Raw genomic sequence first — 26,235 nt, forward strand, 5'->3', positions numbered from 1 at the left:
CATTTGTCAGTATTGAGTGGCACTCGAAAAGCACAGCAGGTCAGGCAGCATCTGAGGAGCAGAAGAGTCAATGTTTCAGGCATAAGCCCTTCATCAGGAATGCCTGATGAAGGGCTTTTGCCTGAAACATCAACTCTTCTGCTACTCGGCAGCTGCCTGACTTGCTGTGCTTTTCCAGCACCACACTTTTTGACTGGTCTCCAGCACCTGCAGTCCTCACTTTCTCCCATTTATCAGTATTGACTCATCAGGTGGTCAGGAACAAGCAAGGTTTTTAATATTTATCAAATATAAACGAGCGACAGTATTGCTGCAGTTTATGATTAAATCTGAATTAAAAACCAAACTAGTCGCATTAATTATCAACTTAAAAATTTGTCTCTTCCTCACAAGGAGGTCAACAATTCCTGTGAGGAAAGTTTTAAATGAATAGCACTGGAGTAAAGAATACTTGAGAAATATGAGGAACCAAATTGTGGACAGATGGGAAACAGTCTAAGATGTATTTGAAGTTAGTGTGCATTATTATGATTAAGGTTGGTGAGCTGCACACACAAATTGCTACATGAAACAATGAAAAAAAAGAGACGTAGCTCATAGCAAGATTGACTCGACTGAGCATTTTGAAGACATTTAGGAAAGATGGGAAGGGAGAAAGGGGACAGCAGTATTGTGCAAATAAACTGTAATACCACTCGCTTGCTCAATGGTGATATTACTGAGCCACTCTTTGGAATTAACATTGTAGGCCCCCACCTAGAGTACATTCTGTGCCCCTGGCATGCTCAGTGCTTCTTCCAATTTTTGTTCAACATGGAGCTGTACAAATTTACCAGCTGAGAGGAAGGTGTGGTGATCACTATCTGCAGGAGATTTCCTTCCTTGTGTTTAATCTGATGCTATAAGACCTCATGAGACCCGGTTATAATACTGAGTGTGTTAGGGTCATATCCTGCCATCTGTATTCCTCTGTCGTGCCACCTCTATGCTGAAGGGAAATGATGCATCCAGCTATAATGAGGTATTGACTAAAAGGTATGATTTTAAGAGTATAACTTTTGTCAGGCTGTTTCTTTCATCTTGGAAAGCTTCCCAATTTTGGTATTGGTTAATGAAGAGGACTTTGAATTGTCAACTGGTCAGGTTGTAGCATTGTTATTTGTGGTGTCTGGGCTGAGCTGTGCTGTGTGGAATGCCCGATTTAGTTCTTCGTTAACTTTCCTATAGTGATTTGATCTAACCAACTGGTTTTCTAAGCTATTTCATAAGGTGGTTTTCTAGGCCTTTTTAGAGGGTTGTTTGAGTAAACTATATTGCTGTGGGTCTGGAGTAAAATTGTGGACTACACCAAGTAAGGATGGCAGATTTGCTTACAGAAAGGGCATTTTTATGACAATCTGTTATTTTCATAAAGATTTCATAGTTATCTTCACCGAGGCAAACATTTTAAGATTTTCTAATATATTATTTTGAATATCATCAGCGACCATTATGGGATTGGAGCTTGGGATTTTGAAACATTAGTCTGGGCCTCTGAATAGAATAGAATAGCCTTCATTGTCACATATACTCAATTAATACAGTGAAAAGTTTACATGTAGTCAATTTTAGCACCAACTTAGATACAAAGGTATCTTGGCATAGCTTCTTTAGTTACAAGATTTTAGACAGTACAGAAATAAAACTTCAGTGCAGCAGACCATACTGGTGCTTAACTTCCAGCCTGTGCTGGGCTCTGGCTCCACTCCATGCCGGCGATAAGCCACATTTGGAGGTTGCCACATCAGGCTGGGAGACAGATCGCTATGACAGGCTGGGGGACCGCCACATCGAGCAAGGAGGAAGGCCGCCATGCCAAGCCGGGAAGTTGCCATGCCAGGCTCGGAGGTAGCCGCGCCAGATTGGGAGATTGCTGGGCCAGGCTAGGAGGCCACCACGCTAGGCCAGAAGGGAGGTCACCGCGCCAGACCAGGAGGTCGCCACACCAGGCCTGGAGGCCCCTGCAGGAGGAGGGTATTGGATTACTAGTTTAATTTTTATTCTTATCATGGGAAGTAAGCATTGCTGGCAATATCAACATTTTTTGCCCATTCATAATTGCCTACAAGAAAAATGTAGCCACCTTCTTGAACTGTTGCTGTCTGAATTTCAAAATAATTTCTGAATATCAAAATAAGTTAAGCAGAGGTGCTCTGCGATAGCTGTCCATTAAAATACCATGGTTTCCATTTTTGTAATTCAGCTGGATATTGATTAATTTCATCTTGATTTAAAATGTCCTCATCACTGATGAAGGGCTTATGCCCGAAATGTTGACTCTTCTGCTCCTCAGATGCTGCCTGACTAGCTGTGCTTTTCCAGCACCATATTCTTCGACTCAAAATGCCAAGGCTGAGTTGCATAATACCTCTGGTGACTTTTATTATGCCTATGCTATGAAGCAGCTTTGCCTTTAAATGTCCAGGTCTGACCTGATTTATATCAGGCTGATTGAAGTTCACCCTGAAATGTGTTCTTTTGACTACATTTCTTATGACTTCATGGAGTAATTTTGTTTGTACTGATCTGGAGTTCCAGTGCGTGGCCCTGGTTGGACTTTTGTTTTCCAGTTGGAGAAATCAACCTGCTGTTTTTACATTTTTCTTCTGCCTCACAGTTCAATAATTTCTTTGACCTGCCAGGTGTTGTGTCTGGCTGCACCAACTCCTATTCTTTTATATATTTTCTTGCATAATCTATCCATGACTATCAAATGGCAATATGAATACATTAGTTCCTGCCCTCTGGGATTGGTCAAGGTTCTGATTGTTATAATGTAAATGGTTCCATGTTGTTCCTGTTGCCTCCAAATTTAGCTTCTTATTGCTGATTCTTGTAGCATTTGTATTTATACATCAAGGTTTATATTTGCCTGTTTCTATTTCCTTTATTCTTTCATGGATGTAACAGTCAAGGACCACTGTTGATTGCCTATGGCTAAAAGCCTTTGAACTGAGTGGGTTTTGAGGTGCATATAGGGCAGACCTGGTCAGGATGGCAGATTTCCAGCTCTAAATGGATTTGATGGATCAGGTGGACTCTTGTAAGAATTAATGCTAGTTTCATGACAACATCATTGAAACTAACATTTTGTATTCTCGCGTTCTAAATAGAGTTTAAATTCCACCAGCTGCCATGGTTCATCCAGCACATTAGGCCCTCCGGATTACTAGTTAAGTGACATTACGACCATTTCACTGTCTTCCCCAACTTTCAAATCAGGATAGGGCCAAAATACTTGGGCTGTGTTCATTAGAGAACAGAAGAATCAATGTACATATGATTGAGGTTTTCATGTTAAAGGGATCAGGAATGTAGATAATCGCAGTTCTGTTACAGAACCCTCTATTACCTCATATTAGTGTTTATCCTCCACTCAACAGTTGTCCTAATCCCATATCCTCACCATTCTTCCATCCCTTTTAATACTTCTCTCTTTCAAACACTTCTGACACTTTATTCTTAATGTTGATATTATGTCTGCTTCAGTCACCACTGCTTCACAATGCTGTGTAAAAAGAAAAAAAAGTTTTGTATTCAATCTCTTTCAAATAATCTTATATCTATGCCACCTTATGTCCTAGCATTCAACCACCAAAAACAGTCTGTTTATATCTACCCATTGCTAACCTTTCACACAGTTAAACGTACCTCTCAAATAATTCTATCATCTTCTCTCTTCATAATGAAAATATTAACAATTTTGATCCACTCTTTGTATTTGTTCTTTGTAATATTAGATGACATCCCGGTTAATGTGTATCATCCCCTCTGTGTCGATCAATGTTTTTTCCATAGTGTGGAACCCAGAGCAGTATGCAGTATTCCCAATTTTACCTTAGTAAAATTTTATGTCAACCTGCCTCACTTTTCAATTTTTTCATCCATAACTCTTTCCATAAAACTCAAACGTAGCTTAGCTTGATTTTTTTTTTGCAGGATGTGGATGTTACTGACAAGGCCAACAACTCGTACAGTATGTAGCACATCATCTAAAGTGTCAGTGAATGCCATCAGCTTGCTTTTTGCCTCTTCCACCATTATCTCAATACTCCTTGCATCTTCCTTTTATACACCATTATTTTTCTTCAAAACCTCTTGTTCTAGTAAAGTGCGAATTTGACAAATAGTCCCTCTTGGTCTTAACACAAATTATTGATATGATCAATAAATATAAGTAGCTTAATCAAAACCTAATGCATCACTATCCACTTGCAATCAACCTGACAAACTATTCTAAATTTCTACTCTCTCTTTCTTCCTTCTAACTTTTTAAAAATTAATTTATTTTTACTCTCCTAGTTTTGTAGCCTTAAATATCACAAATACTCACTTTTGTTCTGCCTTGTTAGTAGTTTTCTGAAATTCCAATTGTACTATGTGACATTCCACCATATCTGTCATTTCCTAATACTGTGATGATGAAATTTATTAGAATGTAATAATTGCAACTTTAATTATATGTTCCAAATTTTCTTTATCACAGTTGCAATACTGACTGACTTGTAATTACCTAGGTTAGCTCAGTTTTCCTTTTCAAAAATTGATATTCCTTTCACCACTCTCTTGTTCTTCAGCACAAATTCATTATCAATATAATTTCAAGGGCATCATTTTTCCCTTATCCACGAAATGTGCTGAGAGTATGGAAGATCAAACTTAGGAATTTTTATTGTGAGAGATGGCTTTGACATGAGAATAAGGTGAGGGTGACAATTGGTGACAGCTGATCAGATGGAAGTGTGAGGAAATGTCTTGAATGATAGGAATGAGTGAAGCTGACAGCTGAGTTTGTCTCAGCAGTTCTGTTCAAACAAAGACTAGGGAAGTCAGTGTTGGGAGTTTGACACTACTACTCACCATTTTCCCATGATAAATTCATTGAACTTCTCGCAGCACACTATCTTGGAGTGAATCTCACCATCCTACTACTTAGTTTTTCTGCCACTTCAAACCACACTGTCCTGTAAGCCAACCTTCTTCCTCTCATCAGCTAGGAGGAGCATCTCTCTTAGTATGGTGTGAAAGAGAGTCCGAGAGAACTCCAGGCAGCATTCTGGCAATGCCTCCCTTTTGTCAAATCGAGCATTAATTAAAACCATCAGGACCCCATTCTCTTCAATCTGAGCACAAGCTTCCAGCTGATCTTAGATACTGAATAAGAGAGACTTGCTGACTCTATTTAGCTTTTCTCTCTTTCTTTCACACACACAGATCATTGTAGACTGATTCTGTCCATGCTAAACAGTGATATTAGGGCACTTGGACAATAGCTTTATATTCTAGTCCTTTTGAATTAAATGGCAACATTTCATTTGCCTTCCTAACTATCGAATCAGCCTGCAAGTTAACCTTAAGAGAATCATGGACTAGGACCTCCAAGTCCCTTTGCACTTCAGATTTCTGAATTTTCTCCCCCTTTAAGAAATTGTTTATGCCCTTATTCTTCCTGCCAAAGTACATGACCTCACACTTTCCTACATTGTATTCCATCTGCCACTTTGCCCAGTCCTAACCTGTCTAAATCCTTCTGCAGCCTCCCCACCTCCTCAATACTTCCTGTCCTTCCACCTATCTTTGTATTATCTGTAAACTTAACCAGAATTCCCTCAGTTCCTTCATCTCAATCATTAATGTATAAAGTGAAAAGTTCTGGTCTCAACACTAATCCTTGTGGAACATCACCAGTCTCCGGCTGCCATCCTGAGAAGGACCCTTTTATTCCCACTCTCTGCTTTCTGCCAGACAGCCACGCTAATACCTTGACTTTAACACCATGGGCTCTTATTTTATACAGCAGCCTCCTGTTCGGCACCTTGTCAAAGGCCTTCTGGAAGTCCAAGTAGATAACATCCATTGACTCTCCTTGGTCTAACCTGCTCATTACCTCCTCAAAGAATTCTAACATATTTGACAGGCGTGACCTCCCCTTGATGAAATCATGCTGACTTTGCTGTACTTTACCATATGCTTCCAAGCATTCTGAAATCTCATCCTGAACAACGGACTCCAAAATCTTTTATGTGGCCAAGGTCAGGCTAATTGGCCAGAGCCAATCTGGTCATTGTTTAGACAAGGCAAACTGCACACTGAAATACAGCATAGCAAAGTCATCCTGCGGGATAATGGCAACACTGATCAGATTATTTCTCACTGTATATCACATAAATTGATGAATGGGCCTACGGCTTTCACTTTTGGTCTTGAAAAGTGTCCCGTCTACCTCAGATAATTCTGGAAAGGTAAAAAGATTGAAAGCTTTTTTTTTGTTCAATCATGGGATGTTGGCTAAGACCGCATTTAATGTCCATCCCTGGTTACCCTTGAGAAAATGGTGGTCAGCAACCTTCTTGAATCTCTGTAGTCCATTTGCTGTAGGTGGACCATTAGGGAAGGGATTAAGCAACAAGAGAAATGAGAAGAAATGCCTTTAATGAGAGGAATGTAGTAGCAACATGAGTAGTGGCATGCCGCTACCAAGATGTTGCCATCAAGCCAAATGACGTTCAATCTATCACACAAATTAGTCACATGCTGTGAGAATTTCAGTGTTAGTGTGAAGCTACGTGTGTACGCTTGAAGTTCCAAAGACTGGCAGATTGTATCAAACAGCATTTCCCTTTATCTGACAAGACCCAACCAGCTCATGCTTGCAAAACCTAAAACACCATCTCCAAAATTAAATGTAATTTGGGAAAGGAACAATATTTGCTAAATAACCCACAGTGTGTAAAAGAATTATGCTGACAAGAAGTTTAGGAATGTCAATTGGCTTAACAGTGACAGACATTTGAGTGAACTAGAAGCTACACATATTCGTACACAGGAAATTGTCTTTTGTTGACAGAAAGAACATGAAGACATACCATGTTTCAATTAAACAAACTGGATGACAGCCATTCTCTGGATCATTTCCCAGCGTATTGCCTTTATCAATCAGAGCCAGCCTGTCTGGTTTAAAATTTAAACAAAACTTGGCAGTTAACTGACTTTTGTCATGATTCATAGAGTCATAGAGATGTACAGCATAGAAACAGACCCTTCGGTCCAACCCGTCCATGCTGACCAGATATCCCAACCAATCCAGTCCCACCTGCCAGCACCCAGTCCATATCCCTCCAAACCCTTCCTATTCATATACCCATCCAACTGCCTCTTAAATGTTGCAATTGTACCAGCCTCCACCACTTCCTCTGGCAGCTCATTCCATACACGTACCACTCTCTGTGTGAAAAGGTTGCCCCTTAGGTCTCTTTTATATCTTTTCCCTCTCACCCTAAACCTATGCCGTCTAGTTCTGGAGTCCCCCACCCCAGCGAAAAGACTTTGCCTATTTACCCTATCCATGCCCCTTATAATTTTGTAAACCTCTATAAGGTCACCCCTCAGCCTCCGACACTGCAGACAATCAGAGTTTATTTGCCAATCAATCAGCAATATCCCCTCATATCACGTAAGTGTTGTTTTATATTTACATGGGTGTTCCTGGAAATTGAGTACAAGACAAAGCTTTGACAAAATGTGTCTCTTTTTAACCAAACTCAAGTTCTGCATTGGCAAATGCACTACTTTTTGATTCTATTAGTTTCTACTGAATTTGTACCTTTGTTGGGATGAAATGCATTATGCACTATTGAGTCATTGCTTAGTAAATGGGAATCCTTGCTGACTTTTCCTTATCTCTCTTGTGCAGTGAAGACCATAAGACACAGGAGAAGAATTGGGTCATTCAGCCCTTTGAGTCTGCTCCAAAATGAAGTGAGATCATGGCTAATCTGATAATCCTCAACTCCACTTTCCTGTCTATTCCTCATAACCCCTGATTTGTGCAATAATTAAAAATTGCTGTCAGTTTTGAATACCTAAAGACCCAGCCTTGACAGCCTTCTTTGATAAAGAATTCCATGACTGACTACTCTCATTTCTGTGTGGAATGGGCAACCACTTTCTCTGAGATTGTGCCCTCTGGTCCTGGACTCTCCCACAATGTAAAATAATCTCTCCACAACTATCTGGTCAAATCCTCTAACAAACTTGTACCTTCCACACATGTCATTTACTGTATCTGTTGGTTCTGATGTGGTCTCCTCTACAATGGGGAGACAGGACGCCTACTCACAGAGAGTTTCAGAGAACATCTCCAGGACACACACACCAACAATCCCTACCACCCTGTGGCTGAACGCTTCAACTCCCCATCCTACTCCGCCAAGAACATGCAGGTCCTGATCCTCCTCCATCATCACTCCCTAACCACCCGACGCCTGGAGGAAGAACACCTCATCGGCTGCCTCTGGACCCTCTAACCCCACAGCATCAATGTGGATTTCACCAGTTTCCTCATTTCCCCTCCCCCCACCTTATCCCAGTTCCAACCTTCCAACTTGGCATCGCCCTCATGTCCTGTCCTATTTGTCCATCTTCCTTTTCACCTGTATGCTCCACCATCCTCTCCAACGTATCACCATTACCTCCACCTTCATCTACCTATTGCACTCTAAGCTACCCCCCCCCCTCCCCCCCAGCTCCACCCCTCCTCCCATTTATCTCACCATCCCCTTAGCTCCCAGCTTCATTCCTGATGAAGGGCTTTTGCCCAAAACATCAATTCTCCTGCTCCTTGGATGCTGCCTGACCTGCTGTGTTTTTCCAACACCACACTCTCGACTCTAATCTCCAGCATCAGCTGTCCTCACTTTTGCCGTGTATGTTTCAATAAGTCAACTCTCAATTTCCTAAACTCCAATGAGTACAAACCTAAACCAGCACACTCTCCTCCATACTTGATATCAGCCTAGTGAACCTTCTCAGGACTGCTGCCAGTGCCATATAAATTTCCTTCGTTAAGGGGTTCAAAACAGTTCACAGTACTCAAGTGGATCAGACTAGTGTCTTGTATAGTCTTAGCAAGTCCTCTTTATGTTAAGCTCCATTCCCTTTGAAAAAGAGGCCAGCAGTTTATTTGCCTTCCCTGTCACTCGCTGCATCTGAATGCTTTTCTTTGTGATTCATGCATTGGGGCCCCAAAATCCCTTTGAGCTCACCTATCTTCTTTTAAATAATATTCAGAGCTTCTATCCTTTGTGCCAAGGTATATAACCTCATATTATGCTGCATTATATTCCATCTATCAAGCTTTTACCCTTTCACTTAACCTATGTTTCTCCTTCAGCAGAGTCACTGTGTCATCCTCAGTACTTGCCTTCCTAACTGTTTTTGTGCAATCAATAAATGTGACAACAGTGCATTCACCTCATTAATCTAAGTCTTTAATATGTTACAAATAATTGTGACTCCAACACTGATCTTTGTAGCACTCCACTTCTAATAGTTTGCTATGCTGAAAATGTCCCCTTTGTCTCAAATCTCTACGACTGATTAGTCAATTTTCTATTTATGCAAATATACTACCTCCATGGATAGTATGGGCTTTTATCTTATTAACTTGCTTAGTGTGTGATACCGTATTGAATGTCTTTTGGAGATTCAAATATATTACATCTTCTGGCTCCCCTTTATCTATCCAACTTTTTAATCCTCAAAGAATTCTAATTAATTTGGCAGGCATGATTTCACCTTCATGAAGCCATGCTGACTGCTTGATTTTATTTGTATTTCCAAGTCCTCCATTCTTACTTCCTTTATGATAGACTATAGCATTTTTCCTATGACTTCTGAATCTAATAGTGTACTCAGTGTAACATAGCCACAATTGACTGTTTTAGCACAAACATGGATCATTCCTTCTGTGCAAAGTGGTTTATGTTTTCTACTCACACTGGGAAGCATCTACCAGATTTCCAGAGTATGTCACATTAACTATTAGTTTATACTCAAAGTCTTCCAATTTTAAAATGTGTTTTTTTAATATATATTACCACTCTATATTACCACTGAGTAAAACATTAAGGCCACTATTCTGGATCTAGGAACAGTGGCCTTTTTATTAGTGTAAACCTCTTTTTATTAGTTTAAAAGGAAACACATCAGTAAGTATGCATGTTCAGTGCTAATCTGATTCTGGTGTGTACTGAAACAAAGAAATATGAGTCCCTCTCCAAGACATTTCTCATATTTTTGGTGTTCTAACTGGATGTAAACATGGAATATAGTACCAAACTCTGTTACCTGTGAGCTTAATAACCAGTTTAGAATGATATCAAAACTAATCAGTATAAGTATTTCTTGTCATCTTCATCAATCACTTTTCCTCTCCATTTCTAGGTGAACCACGGATTGATAATGGTGTTCCACAAGCTGCAGATTTGATTATTAGCAGTGCACCCTCCGTCATACCGATCTCAGCTTCCTCGACTCTTCCAAAATTAGAGCTTCAGGCAAAAAAGTCCAACATAGCTGTTGTACACATGAAATCTGAAAAGAGGGACCCAATCAAGTTAACTGTCCAGGTATGGCACCATTGAAGGTAACTAGTGACTGGCACTGAATTGGAGATCTAGCAGTATAACTTTCAGGACTCTGTGCTGAAATTAATTTCAGTGAGAACCTAGGGATTGAGGGAGACCTAGTGCAATGTTTGAGAGAGAGTAGCTGCAGGGAGTAGCAGATCAAAAGCGCTGTGACCGGAAGGAGGTCCAGAATTGTTTAAAGTACCCATTTTTATCTGATCAATTTCTTTAACATAACATTTCTACCTTACAATTTAGTCCTCCTAGAGATAATGCACAATGCTTTTTCTTTTACATTTTTATGGCATTATTAAATTTAGCAGTACTTTGTAACTTGTACCTTCCGATCCCTCTTACTTCTCTCATCATTGCAACAGTTTGACCTTGAATTTCATGGATTTAGCCCTCCACCACCACCTCCCCAACCAGAGTTGCAAATGGCATTTAGAATTCAATTCTGGGATTCCCAACCCCATTCCCGAGGGGCTTTGATTTTCATGAATGCCTTTTTAAGAGTTATTTTGACTCATGAGTTCATATTCTGAACTCCTGACTTGACCAGCTCATTTGCAGAGGTAGAAAATTCTAGTCATCAGCATTAGGCCAGCTTTTCAATGAATCATGATTTACAGCAGCTCAAAGGTGTCATAACCCATAATCTGCATGAGGAAACTTCTTGAGAGGTAATTTCAGATGACTCTCTTCATTTCCCTGATACCAGCCTACCTTCTGCTCCACTCTAGAGTTTTGGGTGGTGAGGTGACTAAAGTCTAATGCAGGATTGAGGGCAGGCAGATGGTGTTTAAGCAGGTAGGATGCTCATACCTTCCTAAATTTCTTCCATTGTTTATGCATTACTTCCACGTGGGCCTATTGGAGATGATTGAGATTGTTTTCACCTTTACAAATGCTTCTTTTCCATCTTGGGTGGTCTTGGGAAAGAGATTCCCATAAACTGGTGGGGATATTGCATTTTCTTAGGAGCCTTTGAGGATGTTCTTGAGACATTTTCTCTTCTCTTGTAACCACTTAACAACTTATGCTCCACAATCCAATCTCTATGCCATCCCCAATTAAGATATGCTCCCACCCAAGTTCCCTGCCAAACTCTGACACTTCAATGCTCCTTCACCCACTGCAAACCGTACAAAACAATAAACTCTGTAGCAACAATATGATGTGTAAAATATCCTATATGTAAATTAGTAGCTACTCTACTAATGCCCACTGCAAACATCCATTCACAGTTCAATGTATGCCTTGGGATTCCTATATTTGGCATGTTACAAGATCACCCTTATAAATAGAACCCTAGCCATCTGCTTATCATGTAAGCTTGATGTTGAACTGGGGCATATCTAAACTATTCTTCATAATAATGGCTGCCCTGGTCAAACTGTCAGCTGCTACGTGAAGTGCCCTACTGCCATCATGTTTGGCCTTGAAAGGTATCTGTTCCACCTTAGATTACTTTGGAAGACAAAGGTATGTGAAAACTTTGATCAACAGGTCAGGCCAACCATTTTTACAGTTTGTAGCAAACACTGACTGTTATTCTCTACTAATAGGATGCAGTCATCTAGCATATAAGGCATTTTCCCTACAAATGAACAAAACTCCAATGGGTTTCAGTGCCAGGATGATACCAGGTAGGGTATTCAAACAGACTTCTTTACCTACCTTGGGTGGCATGGTGGCCCAGTGGTTAACACTGTTGTCTTAAAATACCAGATGACCAGGTTTGATTCCAGCCTTGGGGTTTGCACATTCTTCCTGTGACTGCTTGGATTTTCTCCCACAATCCAAAGATGTGCAGGTCAGGTGGATTGGCGACGCTAAATTTCCCCATATTGTTCAGGATGTGCATACTAGGTGCATTAGCCATGGTAAATCTGTGGTTACAGGAAAAGATTGGGTGCTGGTTCTGGCTGGGATGATCTTCGGAGGGGTTGCTGCAAACTCAATGGGCAGAATGGCCTCTTTCTGTACTGTAGAGATTCTATGGTTTAAGTACTGAGTTGGAAGATGTAGAACATACCACAGCAGGGAATAGTTGAGACTGATTAGAGACATTTAAACCGTTACAGGAGAAGGCAATAGAATATTATGCTGTTAAAACCAGATACGGCAAGACAGGAGAGGCTCATATAGAGCTTAACTGGAATGGACTGGTCAGAATGAACAACCATTTTTTTTGTGCTGAATATGCTATGTAATTTTATATAAAATTGTAGGTTTCCACCATAAACCATGAAAACTGCAAAAGGGAGGTTTCCTGGTCTGGTCCACAGATGATTCCAGTCACTCATTATGTGGTTGGCTCTCAGTGCCCTTCGGCAACTAGAGATGAGCCATAAATACTGCTTTGTCAGTGTTGTCCACATCCTAAACACAAATAAAAGAAAAACAGTTCTATTGTTTAAATCTGCAATAACCAGTTAAGAGGTATTGAACTAGTTTTGATTCAATCGTAATTCAGGTCTTGACCAACTGGTAAATAAATGCATTCTAATAGACTGAATGTCATAGGTACGAACCATGAATTAACTTTGTTAAGAAATAAAATGATAATAAATTTCATGAGAAACACCATTTAGTCATGGTGGCTGATGTAACTGAAGAAAATATTTTCAATATAACAGAACTTTCAATAGTTCTCATAATTTGGAACACACATCTTCAAGGAAAATCCTATTCCTGAAAATTAAAAAAAAACACAGACTGTGATTTATTGAAAATTTTTAAATTCATCGTGAAAATTAATTTGTTCATCTTCAGGTACTGCCGAACGTGGATATCGATAGCCTTCCCAGTATCAGTCCTGAACTGAGCCAGAGATCACCAAGCCCTGAGCAGCAGCAGATTATGCCCTATCCTGTACAAACTCCAATCCAGGTATCTTTGTTTTCATTATGTTTAAATGTTTCTGTTTGAAGCAATAATCCAGGTCAGCTTGTATAATGTGTGGATCCAGTAGGTTTTCTTATCTCTTGCCTTTTGTACATATATCATTAGAATCCAAATTTGGATGACATTTCACTTAAGGTCATGAGCAGTCACTGATAATAACATTTTGAAGTTGCCTCTTGACAAGCATACTTCAACAAAGCAGGAAAGGATGGTCACACGCTATTAGTACTGGATGTATGTGGCAAAAGTGTAGTTTGAAGTTTTTAGTAACATTTTAGACAACAATATTTCTTTGGTCAGCTGGCCAAATCCATGAAACTCATCATCATGCTTAAATTAATGATATCCAAGCTGCTGAATTTCTGGTTGCCCAATGTAGACTGCAGAAGCATTTCCCCGAGACACCACTTATTAATGTCTTGAGAAGCTTAGGTGCAGATTGGGAAACATCGGTTAGGATTATAGCATTAGGAAGCCTGTCTCCTTGAGTATGTTTTGGAAAAATGCTGAAATTTAACCAGTTAAAACTTTACAATCTTAAAAGCACAAATTGGTCTATGTTACAAATTAAAATATTGCATTGAAGAGTCATCTAAAATCAAGGGCGGCAAATCTGCCAGTGATAGATCCACTCCTTGTCACCCACTATTGGGTCAGGTTGGATGGAAAGGGCATGCTCCAGAATCCTGCAAGACTACTTTCCATTGGTTTTGAGTAAATTGTAAACTTGATTGTATAGTTGCTCTTGGTCATCAGAGAAATTAAAACCGCATGTTCAACCAGGAACTCTTCACAAACACCAAACCATTCAAACCATTAAAGTAGTTTAAGATGTTATCACTGTCCTAATGAACACCTTACCCCTTTGAATGGCAGTTCCAAGGTTGATTGAGTTCTTTTTGTCACATGCATCGAAGGACAGTGAAAAACTTTATTTATGAGCAGTACAGGCAGAGTATAGTAAGCAGGGCTGTTCAAATCAAAGGGTGTAAAACAAAACTTAGAGGCATACAGGTTATGTTGCACAGGGCATGCGCTAGGCGAGATCAACATTAGCAAGAATGAGAAATACGAAGGTTCAGCAGCAGTGTGCTTGTATGGTTTTATATCCAGCTATTAATTATCATGGGCACCTTCTTTGCTATCTGTATCACAGATAATTGTAGGGTGAAAAAAAACTAACACAGGTCAGTAATGTTAATGTGTCAACCAGCTTTCAGTTCCAGATGTTCAAGCTCAATGCCACAGACCAGGTTTAAAGGTCACTAAATGTCCTCAGGTAAAAGAAATAGGTAAAGTAGTGCTCCTACCATGAAGCTAATTCTTCCTCCAGGTTTCTCAATGAGTGCTTAGGGGAGGCCAGACCCCTCCTTCTCTCCCAGTTCTTGTCCAATTTGCCACAAATCATTTACATTATGCCCAACAATGCACCAAGAAAGTGCTTCTGATTAGTTATTCTGAACCATGAAGTATAACTGTTTTAAGTTAAGCTTATAAAGCACAAATGCGACTTCATTAGGTTTAGCAGTTCTGAAGAAAGCTTTCATCCCCTCTTAGTAGGAAATTATGTCAAAGCCAAAGCTGACATCTAACAAATGTACCAATATGTATCAAAAGTTGAAACGGTATCTCTTAGATGATACTTAGATGATAAAGCTGATATATTTCCATTCTTGTGTCAAACTCAGCTTTCTGAGGTAGCTAAAGAACCAGAGGCAAGCTGAAAAAATTTATTTTCAAGTAATTGTCTGATCGGTTATGTACTATACATAAGAATGGTAGATGCCAATTCAGTAATGACGTTATGAATATCTAGTTCCTTGTTCACATGCTTTAGCATGTAATTTCAGTTTAGGAATTCAAGTTTAACCATCGAAATTGGAAAATGCAATTGAAGCATCTTGAAGCCGAGTGTACTTAAAAAATTTGGCTTTTCTGCTTTAAGAGATAACCATTCTTGTTTAATCGAATCAGAGCAGAAGTAATTGTTTTGGGAGTTAGAGCTAAATAATGCTAAAAGCATTAAGTGAACTCAGGTATAAAGCCCATCTGCTTTATCAGACTGAAAAAGAAATTGTAAATGAGAGATATGAAACCTTATTGGTCAGGATTGCCCAGAGCATGTTACATTTTTACAGATGGGTGGAACTTGAGAAGTTTGTTCTCTGGTTTTCAAATTACTTGTGTGATTGCTGGGAGAAGTTAGTTGCGGAGTGAAGCTGAGAATACTAAAGAAAGGTGGTGGCTACAGGCAGCACAGGTTAGCAGCGTCCAAGCAATTCAGGCAAGAGAAGTGCCTGAAAGTTATTGACAATTCGGTGCAGCTGAGAGTGGGTTGAAGAAAGGCCACAAATAGTGTTTGCTTGGTGTAGCTGAGAAATATTGGAGCTTGAAGAAATTGGCAGCTCAGTGAAGCTAACTTTTTCTAAAACAACTGCAATTCTGCCCTTGAGTAGATGCTGGAGTGCAGTTTCAGGAATCTAGTAGAACGTAGTCTAAGGGGATGTGATTAAACTACCAGAGTGTGAACAGTCAGTGAAAGTGGATCTTGAGGGTGTTTCAAGGCTGGATCTATCAGGAAAGAATTGGAAAACTTGAAAAAGAATACAGAGTTTTAAAGAGGCTTGGTGACCCAGAGTGTCACTAATATCTGATTGGATCTATTTTGATTGCATCAGCCAGCTGTGGGATATACAATCACAATTAATCTGTTAACACATATTTATCTCATGTCAATCCTCCAAATTAAAAAAAGAGAGTTATAACAAATGTTGTAGATTTTATTGTACAACACAAGTAAAAATAAACAATAGTTTGTTTGTTCAAGGCTGTGGAATTTTCTGGTTCTATTATCTTAATTAAAAACCTGGGATTTCCAACTGTCTACTTGAAACAAAAAGAATCTGCTAAAAGAATGGTACCAGAATTGTGACATTTTTTATTTGGAATCATAACATGCAGAATGAAATAGCATAAATACTTGAAGGAGAAAAAAATGGCAATGGAGAAAGTGCAGAGCAATGGTGTTAATTTATTCATTCTACTGCAGAGTCACCTCAGGCACAATGGGCCAAATATCCTCCTCCTGAGTTGTGTTTTGGTTTACTCTTTTATGAGATGTGGACATTCCATGTGGCATAGATACATCCAGAATGTAAAGAGAGTTCTAAAATGTTGACCCTTCATTGAAGGAACAGCAATATCGTATCTTTGAGGTGATACACATTATGATATACATTAATGTACATTGTGTATTGATGGGGAAGGCAGTCAACGTGGAAAGTAGTGAATAGAGTGCTAGTCAGGTAGACTACTTTGTCCTGAATACTATCAAGCTTCTTGAGTGTTGCCGCTGCACTTATTCAGGCAAGTGGAGAGGATTTCACTTTATTCCTGATGTATGCCTTGCAGCTGGTAGATGGGCTTTGAGGAGTCAGTAACTGAGTTATTCCCTGTAGATTTCCCAGCATTCGACCCACTCTCGCAGAAGCTTAGGTGTAGATTGAGAAGTGTTGGTTAGGATTATAGTATTAGGAATCCTGTCTCCTTGAGTATATTTTGGAAAAATGCTGAAATTTAACCAGTTAAAACTTTGCATAAGACCAGTTTCTGGTCAATGGTCAACCACAGGATATTGATAGTGAGGCATTCAGCAATGTAATACCTTTGAATATCAAGGGTGATGGTTAGGTTCTCTCTTGTTGGAGATGTCATTGCCTATCACTTGTGTGATGCAAGTGTAACTTGCCAGTTATGAGCCCAAGTCAGAATGTTGTCCCAAGTTTTGCTGCTCTCTTTCCAACTTATTTCAAAATTTAAACTTAAATGTGGCCTCAGCAGTCTGTCTGCTGTTGTATAAGGGAGTTCCTCCACATGTCAGTCTGTGCCTGCAACTGAAGCTAGGTGGCCAAAGACGGTCTGGAAGCCTGTATAGAGGGCCACTAATCCCTCCAGAGTACAGTTAGAAGCTGCAGCCTCTCTCGGAACCCCTAATTAGGTCTCAATGAACCCAATTAATTGAATTGATTATCCACCCCTTGCAAGGTGACCCCTGCCACTCTGCTTCAATCATACCTTAAAGAAAATGGCCCTGTTTTGGGATGTTGACAGTGGACGAGCACATCATCTGTCAGTGTGAAATTCAGCATCCAACGACTTCATGTTTGCCCATGGGGGCTTGAAATTCCCCATGATTATACATTTAATCACCATGGCTTTTTTATCTGATTTTTGCCTTTCATGTTTGCTATTATTTTACTGAGTTCTGGCTTCATTGAAAGTATTTCTTCAATCCATAAATTTTGATAAAGGGGACAGAGAAACAGAATGCTTCAGGCAAATACTTCAAGATTTTTTTCAGTGTTACATTGATTCAAAGCCTTTTGAAAACATGTCTAAATGTAGTTGTGTCTGGAGGGGAATAAACTTAATAAAGCTTACTGCTTTTTTTATACAGCTTGCTTGCGATCTTTAATGATGTGTGAATGTGTGGTATTCTGTGCTTTTTTTTCTTCAAATGGAAGAATTTTGCTTTTGAAAGCTTTGTTGTTTCTGATCATTTTTAACTGGTGAAACATAGTTTGGGCTGGAGTAAGTAATTCTTATTTTTGTATTTTTTCTCTCTTTGACTCATATTTTTAAACAGAAGTAGTACAAATGAATAGTGTGCAGGTATTTAAAGTTAGTTTATCATTGCAATTTCCATGCATCAGAGACTTTCTGAATGCGAGAAATGTGAACCACTGTTCTTGAATCAAATGGGTGACACAGTTCTCCATTGAAATTTGAGGAGAAAAGACACATGAGACAAGCATAATAAAAAGCAAAGACTCTTGGTATTTCATGTTAAAAATATCTTTTTTTTCATTTGTCCATGGGATGTGGTTGGCACATTGTAGGCCAACATTTATTCCCCATATCTAATTACCCTGGAGGTGAGCTATCTTTGCGAAGACAATTTGAATAAAAAGTGAAATAAAAAATATGCAGATGTTAGAAATTTGGAACAGAAATAGAAAATGCTGATAACACTCAGCAGGTTAATCAACTTCTTTGGAAATAATAGGCAAGGCAAGTGAGAAAACCTCTTTTTAGACCCTTGGGGAATCACTAGTTATTTTGCCGATGGAGCTAGTTGAACATGAGTTCCCTTGGTAACTGGGAATGGCCTGCTCACCTGCACCACCTGAGTCCTTGATAAACCAGACCCAGGAATGACCTGCAGAACTGCTCTGGGCTTGAACTAACTATGTACACCATGAGGTAGATGGCTATGTTTTGGTGTTCAACAAAAAATTATGTTCCTTTCCAGTCAGGCTTCTTGAGTTACTACAGTAACATTTCAGCTAAACCATTCAACACAATGCAAAGACATTAAAGAAAAAGCAAATAAAGAAAGTCATCAACAAATATACATATGCATGGACATCACAAAAGTGGTGAAATTAAAAACAGGATACAGTTAAGTGGTGAAGTTATGTAGACATGTGACTTAGGTTTATTGAGAAATTTGTCATTGAATTCTCTAAGTTTGTCTGTTGTGTTAAGGTGTACCTACCTGAACCATGAAACATTTTGTTTTCTGTTTAATCACGCTTTACAGGCCTTGTACTTGGGTGTTGTTTTTCCTTCCCCTGCGCCTTTGTTGTGTTCTTTTTAAATGGTTGTATTTATTTACATTTATTCCAACTTTGATGATGGGTCTACAAGTGAAATGCTATGTATTATCTGTTCTCTACACAGAAGCTGAGTATTTCAACGCTTATTTGCTTTTATTTTGAACCAATTTGAAATTAGCCGGGGAGCAATGTCCAAATTATTTATTCCTAGTTGGAATCATTTGGGTGTGATTACAGCCAAAGTGTATTACTAACTAGAATCAGTTACTCTTATCATATCTGCTGGTCAGGATAGCAGTGAGGAAATTACTTTAAACTTCATCAAAAGATTACTATCCTGGCATGAGTATTTTCTATAACTATACTAGAATGGAAACCTCTGCAAAGTGTCATCAGGTAATGCAGGGAGTTAGTTCTTTATAATGTTCAAGTGCTTTATGACTGTGGGCACTAGTTTTACTCAGTGGTGAGATACGTGCTGTGGGAATCCAAAATACCTTAAGCTGCAGGAACAGAAGTAGGCCATTTGGCCCACTGAGTCCCCTCTGCCATTCAGTGAGATCGTGGCTGCTCTGATATTCCTCAACTCCACTTTCCTGCCTTATCCCCATAACCCTTGATCCCCTCATGATTAAAAATGTCTATCTCAGCCTTGCATTTACTTAATGACCAAATCTCCACAGCCGTCTTCAGTAAACAATTCCACAGATTCACTACCCTCTGTGAGAAGAAATTCCTCTTCACCTTGTCTTAAATAGCTGACTCCTTATTCTAAGCTTTTAACCTTGGGCTAGACACTCTCACAAAGGGAAGCAACCTCTCTACATCTACCCTGTCAAGCCTCCTAAAAATCTTACATTTTCCAAAGGTTGCCTCTCACTCTCCTAAACTGCACTGAGTACAAACTGAACCAAATCAACCTCATGAGGAAATCCCTCCATGCTTGGTATCGACCTAGTGAACTTTCTTAGGACTACCTCCAAAGCCAGTATATCTTTCGTTAGTTAAGTGGTCCAAATCTATTCAGTGTTCCAGGTGTAGACTAAGTAGTAACTTGCATAGTTTTAGTGAAACCTCCCTTTTTTTTACTCCATTCCCATGACAATGAAGGCCAACATTCCATTTGTGTTCCCTATCACTTGCTGAACTTGAATACTAGCTTTATGATTTATGCATGAGGACCCCCAAATTCCTCTGTGCTGTAGCTTTCTACAGTCTTTCTCCATTTAAATAATATTTAACTCCTCTTTCCTTCCTGCCGAAGTGTATACCCTTACATTTTCCCACATTGCTTCTCATTCCCAAGTTTTTGCTCACTCACTTAACCGATCTCTGTAAGTTGTTTGTACCATGCTCACCACTTATCTACCTATCTTGTGTCATTTTCCAACTTGGTTTCCATCTTCATTTCCATCTAAGTTATTCATACATATTGTAAACAATCATCATTGTAGCACTGATTCTTGTGGAAGCCTGCTAGTTACAGGTCGAAAAGTAGGGCACTGGAAAAGCATAGCAGGTCAGGCAGCATCCGAGGAGCAGGAGACTTGATGTTTCAGGGATAAGCCCTTCATTAGGGATGTTGGGGGTAAGAGGGCTGAGAGATAAATAGGAAGGTAGTGGTGGGGCTGGGTGGGTAGGTAGCTGGGAAGGCGATCGGTAGATGCGGGTGGGAGGGGTGATTGTGATAGGTCGTTGGGGAGGGTGGAGCTGATAGGTGGGAAGGAAGATGACAGGTCAAGAGGGCTGTGCTGAGCTGAAGGGTTGGATCTGGGATGAGGTGGGGGGGAGGGAGATTTAGAAACTAGTGAAGTCGACGTTGATGCCATGTGTTTGAAGGGTTACCATTCTAAGAATGCCCCTCTTATTGCAACTCTCATCTATTAGTCAAACCTACCCTCAAATCCATGGACTCTGATTAAGTATCCTTACATGCAGTACCTCACTGATTGTGTTTTGGAAATTCAAATATATTATGTCTATTGATATCCCTTTATCTATGCTGCTTATTACCTCCTCAATGAATTCTAATAAATTTCTCAGGCAGATCAGATGGGCCAATGAGCTGATAAGTGGCAGATGGAGTTTAATTCAGATAACTGCGAGGTGCTGCATTTTGGGAAAGCAAATCTTAGCAGGACTTATACACTCAATGGTAAGGTCCTAGGGATTGTTGCTGAACAAAGAGACCTTGGAGTGCAGGTTCATAGCTCCTTGAAAGTGAAGTCGCAGTTAGATAGAATAATGAAGAAGACGTTTGGTATGCTTTCCTTTATTTGTCAGAGTATTGAGTACAGGAGTCGGGAGGCCATGTTGCGGCTGTACAGGACATTGGTTAGACCACTGTTGGAAAATTGCGCGCAGTTCTGGTCTCCTTCCTATCGAAAAGATGTTGTTAAACTTGAAACATTTTACAGGGATTTGCCAGGGTTGAAGGGTTTGAGCTATAGGGAGAGGCTGAACAGGCTGGGGTTGGTTTCCCTGTAGTTTCGGAGGCTGAGGGATGATCTTATAGAGGTTTATAAAATTATGAGCGGCATGGATAGGATAAACAGATAAGGCCTTTTCCCTGTGGTGGGAGAGTCCAGAACTAGAGGACATAGGCTTAGGGTGAGAGGGGAAAGATTTCAAAGAGACCTAAGGGGCAACCTTTTCACGCAGAGGGTGATACTTGTATAGAATGAGCTGCCAGAGGAAGTGGTGGAGGCTGGTACAATTGCAACATTTAAGAGGCATTTGGATGGGTATATGAATCGGAAGGGTTTGGAGGGATATGGGCTGGGTTCTGTCAGGTGGGACTAGATTGGATTGGGATATCTGGTCGGCCCGGATGAGTTGGATCGAAGGGTCTGTTTCAGTGCTGTACATCTCTATGACTCTGTGATCTCTCCTTTATGAAGCCATACTGACTTTGCTTGTTTAACCATGTGACTTCATGTTCTGCCTGCCTATTATGTGTTCTCGTCAGATCTCAATCCTCACCTTTTTTTAACTGGTACCTTGATTATTGTAAATGTACCATTTCTTGCTTTTGCCTCACTGTAAAAAAAAAATCATTCACTTCACTTCTAATTTCCAACATTCCCTTGTGCTTTATATGTTGTGATTTTGGGTCATGCCTTCAATTTCTTTACTTTTTTGCCCCCGTTGCTGGAGGTAAACAATCATGCAATATCCATTTTAAGACCACTAAATTCCATAAATACCTTGACTGTACTACTTTTCACTCCACTTGCAAATTGTACATTTTCCATATATTTGTTCTGGCGATTACTTCTTTCACACTAGTGCTTCTGATATGCCATCTTCTTTCCTCAACCGAGGATTCCGTTGCCATTCTAATCCTTTATCCACTATGCACAGTGGCTGACATGACCTTTGAATGTGTTTTTCCATTTCTCAATGCTGTTCTGACCCATTCCATTATGTCCTAGACAGGGATCTTACTTTCTTCATTCTTCACTCTCTTCCACTTTCATTTTCAACAAAACACCCTCTCCCATATCCTTGATGATGCCATCATGAAAATGCCCTTCCCTTCTCTTTTCTGCATTCCAAATGGACAATTCCCTTTGCAATTATCTTCTCTTCCCATGCTATCTTCCCACCTAAAAGTGCTGGCAATGCAATATCTGCCCTTTTATCTCTTCCTTGCCTGAATCAGTAGTTTACCTGTGCCTCTTTTAATATAATATAGCATGTTCATTGTTTAAAATACAATGATCTCTACTCTGGGGCAACAAACACAGATTAGGCCAAGAAAAGTCATGGAGTTTAATACAGATAAGTATGAGGTCTTGCATTTTGTGAAGTCATTTTAAGGTAGGAGTTTCATGGTGAATGGTGGGGCTTTAAGGAGTGCAGTGGAACAGAGAGATCTTGGAGTTCAGGCACATGGTTCTCTGAAATTGGAGTCACAGGTAGACGGAGCAGTGAAGAAGGTTTCTGGCACACTGACCTTCATCAATCAGGGCATTGAGGTATAGAAGTTGAGAAGTTATGTTGCAGTTGTACAGGACGTTGATGAGGCCACACTTGGAGTATTGTGTTCAGTTTTGTTTACCTTGCTATCAGAAAGATGTTATTAAACTGGAAAGAGTGCAGAAGAAATTTACAAGTCTGAGTTTGAACAAGCTCGGACTTTTTTTCTTCAGAGTGTAGGAGACTGAGGGGGGACCTTATAGAAGTGTATAAGATCATGAAAGGCATGGATAGGGTGAATGCACTCAGTCTTTTTCCAGGGTTGGGGAAATCAAGGACTAGAGGGCATCAGTTTAAGGTTAGAGGAGAAAGAATAAAAAGGAACCTGAGGGACAACATCTTTACACAGAAGGTAGTACCCGTATGGAATAAGCTGCAAACGGTAGTGATTGAGGTGGATACATTAACGACATTGAAAAGACATTTGGACAAATATGTAGATAGGAAAGGTCTTGAAGTTTATGGGCCAAGTGCAGGGAAATGGGGTTAGTGTTGATGGAATTTTGATTGGCATGGACCAATTGGGGTTGTCTCTGTGCTGTTTGTCCACATTTGTTACACTGAGTTTCCAATTGCTGCTGCTTTAATTCTCAGACCCACATCCAATCTGACCTCTCTGTCCTCAGTCTCTGACACTGTTTCAGTATAGTTGTTAGTAGAAATTTGAGAAACAACATCTCTTCTTTCACTTCATGACTGAACGAAACACTGAGTTCAACAATTTCATCTTTGCTCTTGTTCCTGCTGATTCTGCTATTCCCATTTACATCACCTCGTCTTTTTGCTTCTTTTTCATTGCTTCTTCCATTATGATTCATTTTGTCATCTAACATCTCCTGCCTTTCACCCCTATTAGAGATCGTCCTTCTCTTTTCCCACTTTCTTTGCTCTGTACTTGACGAAAACCTGTGACCCCTTTAACTTCTTCTGTTTTTGATGAAAAGTCAACCTGACATATTAACTCTGTTTCTGACTCCATACATTCCTAACCTACTGATTATTTTCAGCTTATTTCAGAATTCCAGCATCTACAGTCATTTGCTTTGACGTGAGTGACATCCCAGTGATCTATAACAGCTAAAGAATACAGATTAATGTTTACAAAGTGTGTAAATATTTCACTGCAGCACTGGAATTTTATTTTAAAAGCAAAATATTATCAAGTTTTCATGAGAGGCAAGTTTCACAAACTGAGTTCACTGTATGTTGATTCTTCCCTAATAGAAGTGTTTGTTAATGGTTGTGTTTCTTTTCCATTATTTCTTTTTTTTCATCTTTTGTATGTTCTGACTTGTACAAAGATGCAAAGTCACCTAAAGTACTTCATGTAAGTGCTCATTCTTCACATGTGAACGTAAACTATGAGCCCATCAAAGTCTTTTGCCCACCTGTCATCCTTGCATATATTTTCCCAGCAGAAGTCATAATGATCTGAATCGGACATGTTTTTCTACCTGAAGTAACCAGGAAACCCAATGCATTAAATTATATTGCACAGAAAGACGATGCTTGGCCCATAATGCCTGTGACATAAATAGTAGCATCCCTATTTCTAATCCTCAAAATCTTAGCTAAAAGAACAAGGGACTACAAGGTCCATTAGATTCTTTGTTATCTTAGAAGCAAACATATTTATTTTTCCTCGACTGAGTTCACTGAGCAACCCATGAGGAATGCAGGAGTGCATCTTAGAGTACTGAATAAAGATATGCTTAATCATGAGCTGTAGGATGAGAAAGATTAGCCATACTAAATCAGAGGCGCAATACACAAATGAAATTTTCTTTATATTTCAATCACATACGATGAACCATTGGGGATCATTCCAGTATCTCATGACATCTTGTGTTGTACGAGTCCCATTGGAATGCTGGTTCAGCATTCCCATTTCCTCTCAATACTTGGCAGCCAGTTAACAGAATGTCATGGAACATGTGAAATGAAAATATATTTGAAAGCTGCTGTTTCTCTTTTTTTGTTGTGATTATGAATTAACTCTTGTGAAGATTATGCAACGCACTTATCAAGTGAGTGATCAGATGAAATTTGTGGTAATGTAAATAATCCAAAAATGTAATTTAGATTTTGTAATGAATGCAATAACACAATTTGAGAGTTGTCACTTCGTTAAAATTGTTTTCTTCTAAATTCAGACAGTCAATCACTTAATACTTATTTCCCTTAATATCCTTAACATATTGTTTATGAATGCAAAGAAAGGCTGCTATACTCTTAACCTCAACATGTGTTTCTGAAACTAGAGGGATTTCATCATAATCCTCAAAAAATTAACTCTTATTGTTTGTGGTAAAGCTAGTTATTTATTTGATAGAGATTCATTAAACTAATGAGAAAAGAAAACAGCAGTTTGTACATTCTTAAAATTTAAGAGAAAACTTGTGAGACATGTTTAGAAAGGAGTAACCCTATTATGTTTGAATTCTTGGTGGCTACTTTTGTTGTTTTATTTCATTTCAGTTTTTTTATAAAATACTGTTGAAACAGATGTTTGGCTGTATACCATATTGCAACAGTCGTTACCTCTTGGTGTATATAATCCTTTGATTCGATATACTCTAAACTGACTGCACATTCCCTGTGCTGCCCAAATACAAATGCACTCAAACATTTTGTTGCCCTAGAATTAATGAAAGAATGCTTGCTTTATTTCTCAAATGGTTTATCATGATATAAGTAATAACATTTGCACAGTTAGTGAAATACCTGACTACAGAATTAAAAGAGCAAATGTTTGATTAATATATCCAAAGCTGTTCAAAAGCCTTAATAGCTTAAAGAAAATCCATACATATACTGTATATTCTTGTGCAATAAAACGTGTCTCGTTAAATGGAAGTATTTGGATCTATAATCAAAATCACCTATCACGAGAACACCACAGTTAGTTAGCTGTCTAGTTCCATAATTTTGATCAAATTTGAATAATAATATGTTGGTGAAATTTGACCACCTGTATGTCAGTTTGTAGTGGTGATTAAGCATGGGAAGAAATGAGCATTGCCAACCTCTTAACTTTTAACCACATCAGATAAATACTAATCAATACTCGCAATTTTTTTTATCTTGTCAGTTTAACCTTGTATTTCAATCTCTCTGTTTCCTTTTGACAGTAGATTGCATATTCTTTGTTCCTATACTGTAAATGTGTTGTAACATGCTTTTTGAATCAGTCTTAGTCATTACTGAATTGGATCATCACCAATATTTCCAGACATTCAATGTTCATTGGTGAAAAGCAATTACTGGCTGAAATGCAA

At 39.2% G+C, this 26,235-nt stretch overlaps 1 protein-coding gene across 6 annotated transcripts in view; it reads left to right on the top strand.

The window, feature by feature from the left end:
- Window positions 1-26,235, top strand: part of kiaa0586 (KIAA0586 ortholog) — a 521,487-nt gene that overhangs the window by 316,594 nt on the left and 178,658 nt on the right. For all 6 annotated transcript variants that reach the window (XM_072568823.1, XM_072568824.1, XM_072568825.1 and 3 more), the window contains exons 18-19: window positions 10,264-10,448; window positions 13,227-13,343. In XM_072568823.1, coding sequence (XP_072424924.1) covers window positions 10,264-10,448; window positions 13,227-13,343 — 302 coding nt within the window. The remainder of the gene's footprint in view (window positions 1-10,263; window positions 10,449-13,226; window positions 13,344-26,235) is intronic.

The sequence above is a fragment of the Chiloscyllium punctatum genome, chromosome 4, assembly GCF_047496795.1.
Source record: "Chiloscyllium punctatum isolate Juve2018m chromosome 4, sChiPun1.3, whole genome shotgun sequence".
Lineage (NCBI taxonomy): Eukaryota > Metazoa > Chordata > Chondrichthyes > Orectolobiformes > Hemiscylliidae > Chiloscyllium > Chiloscyllium punctatum.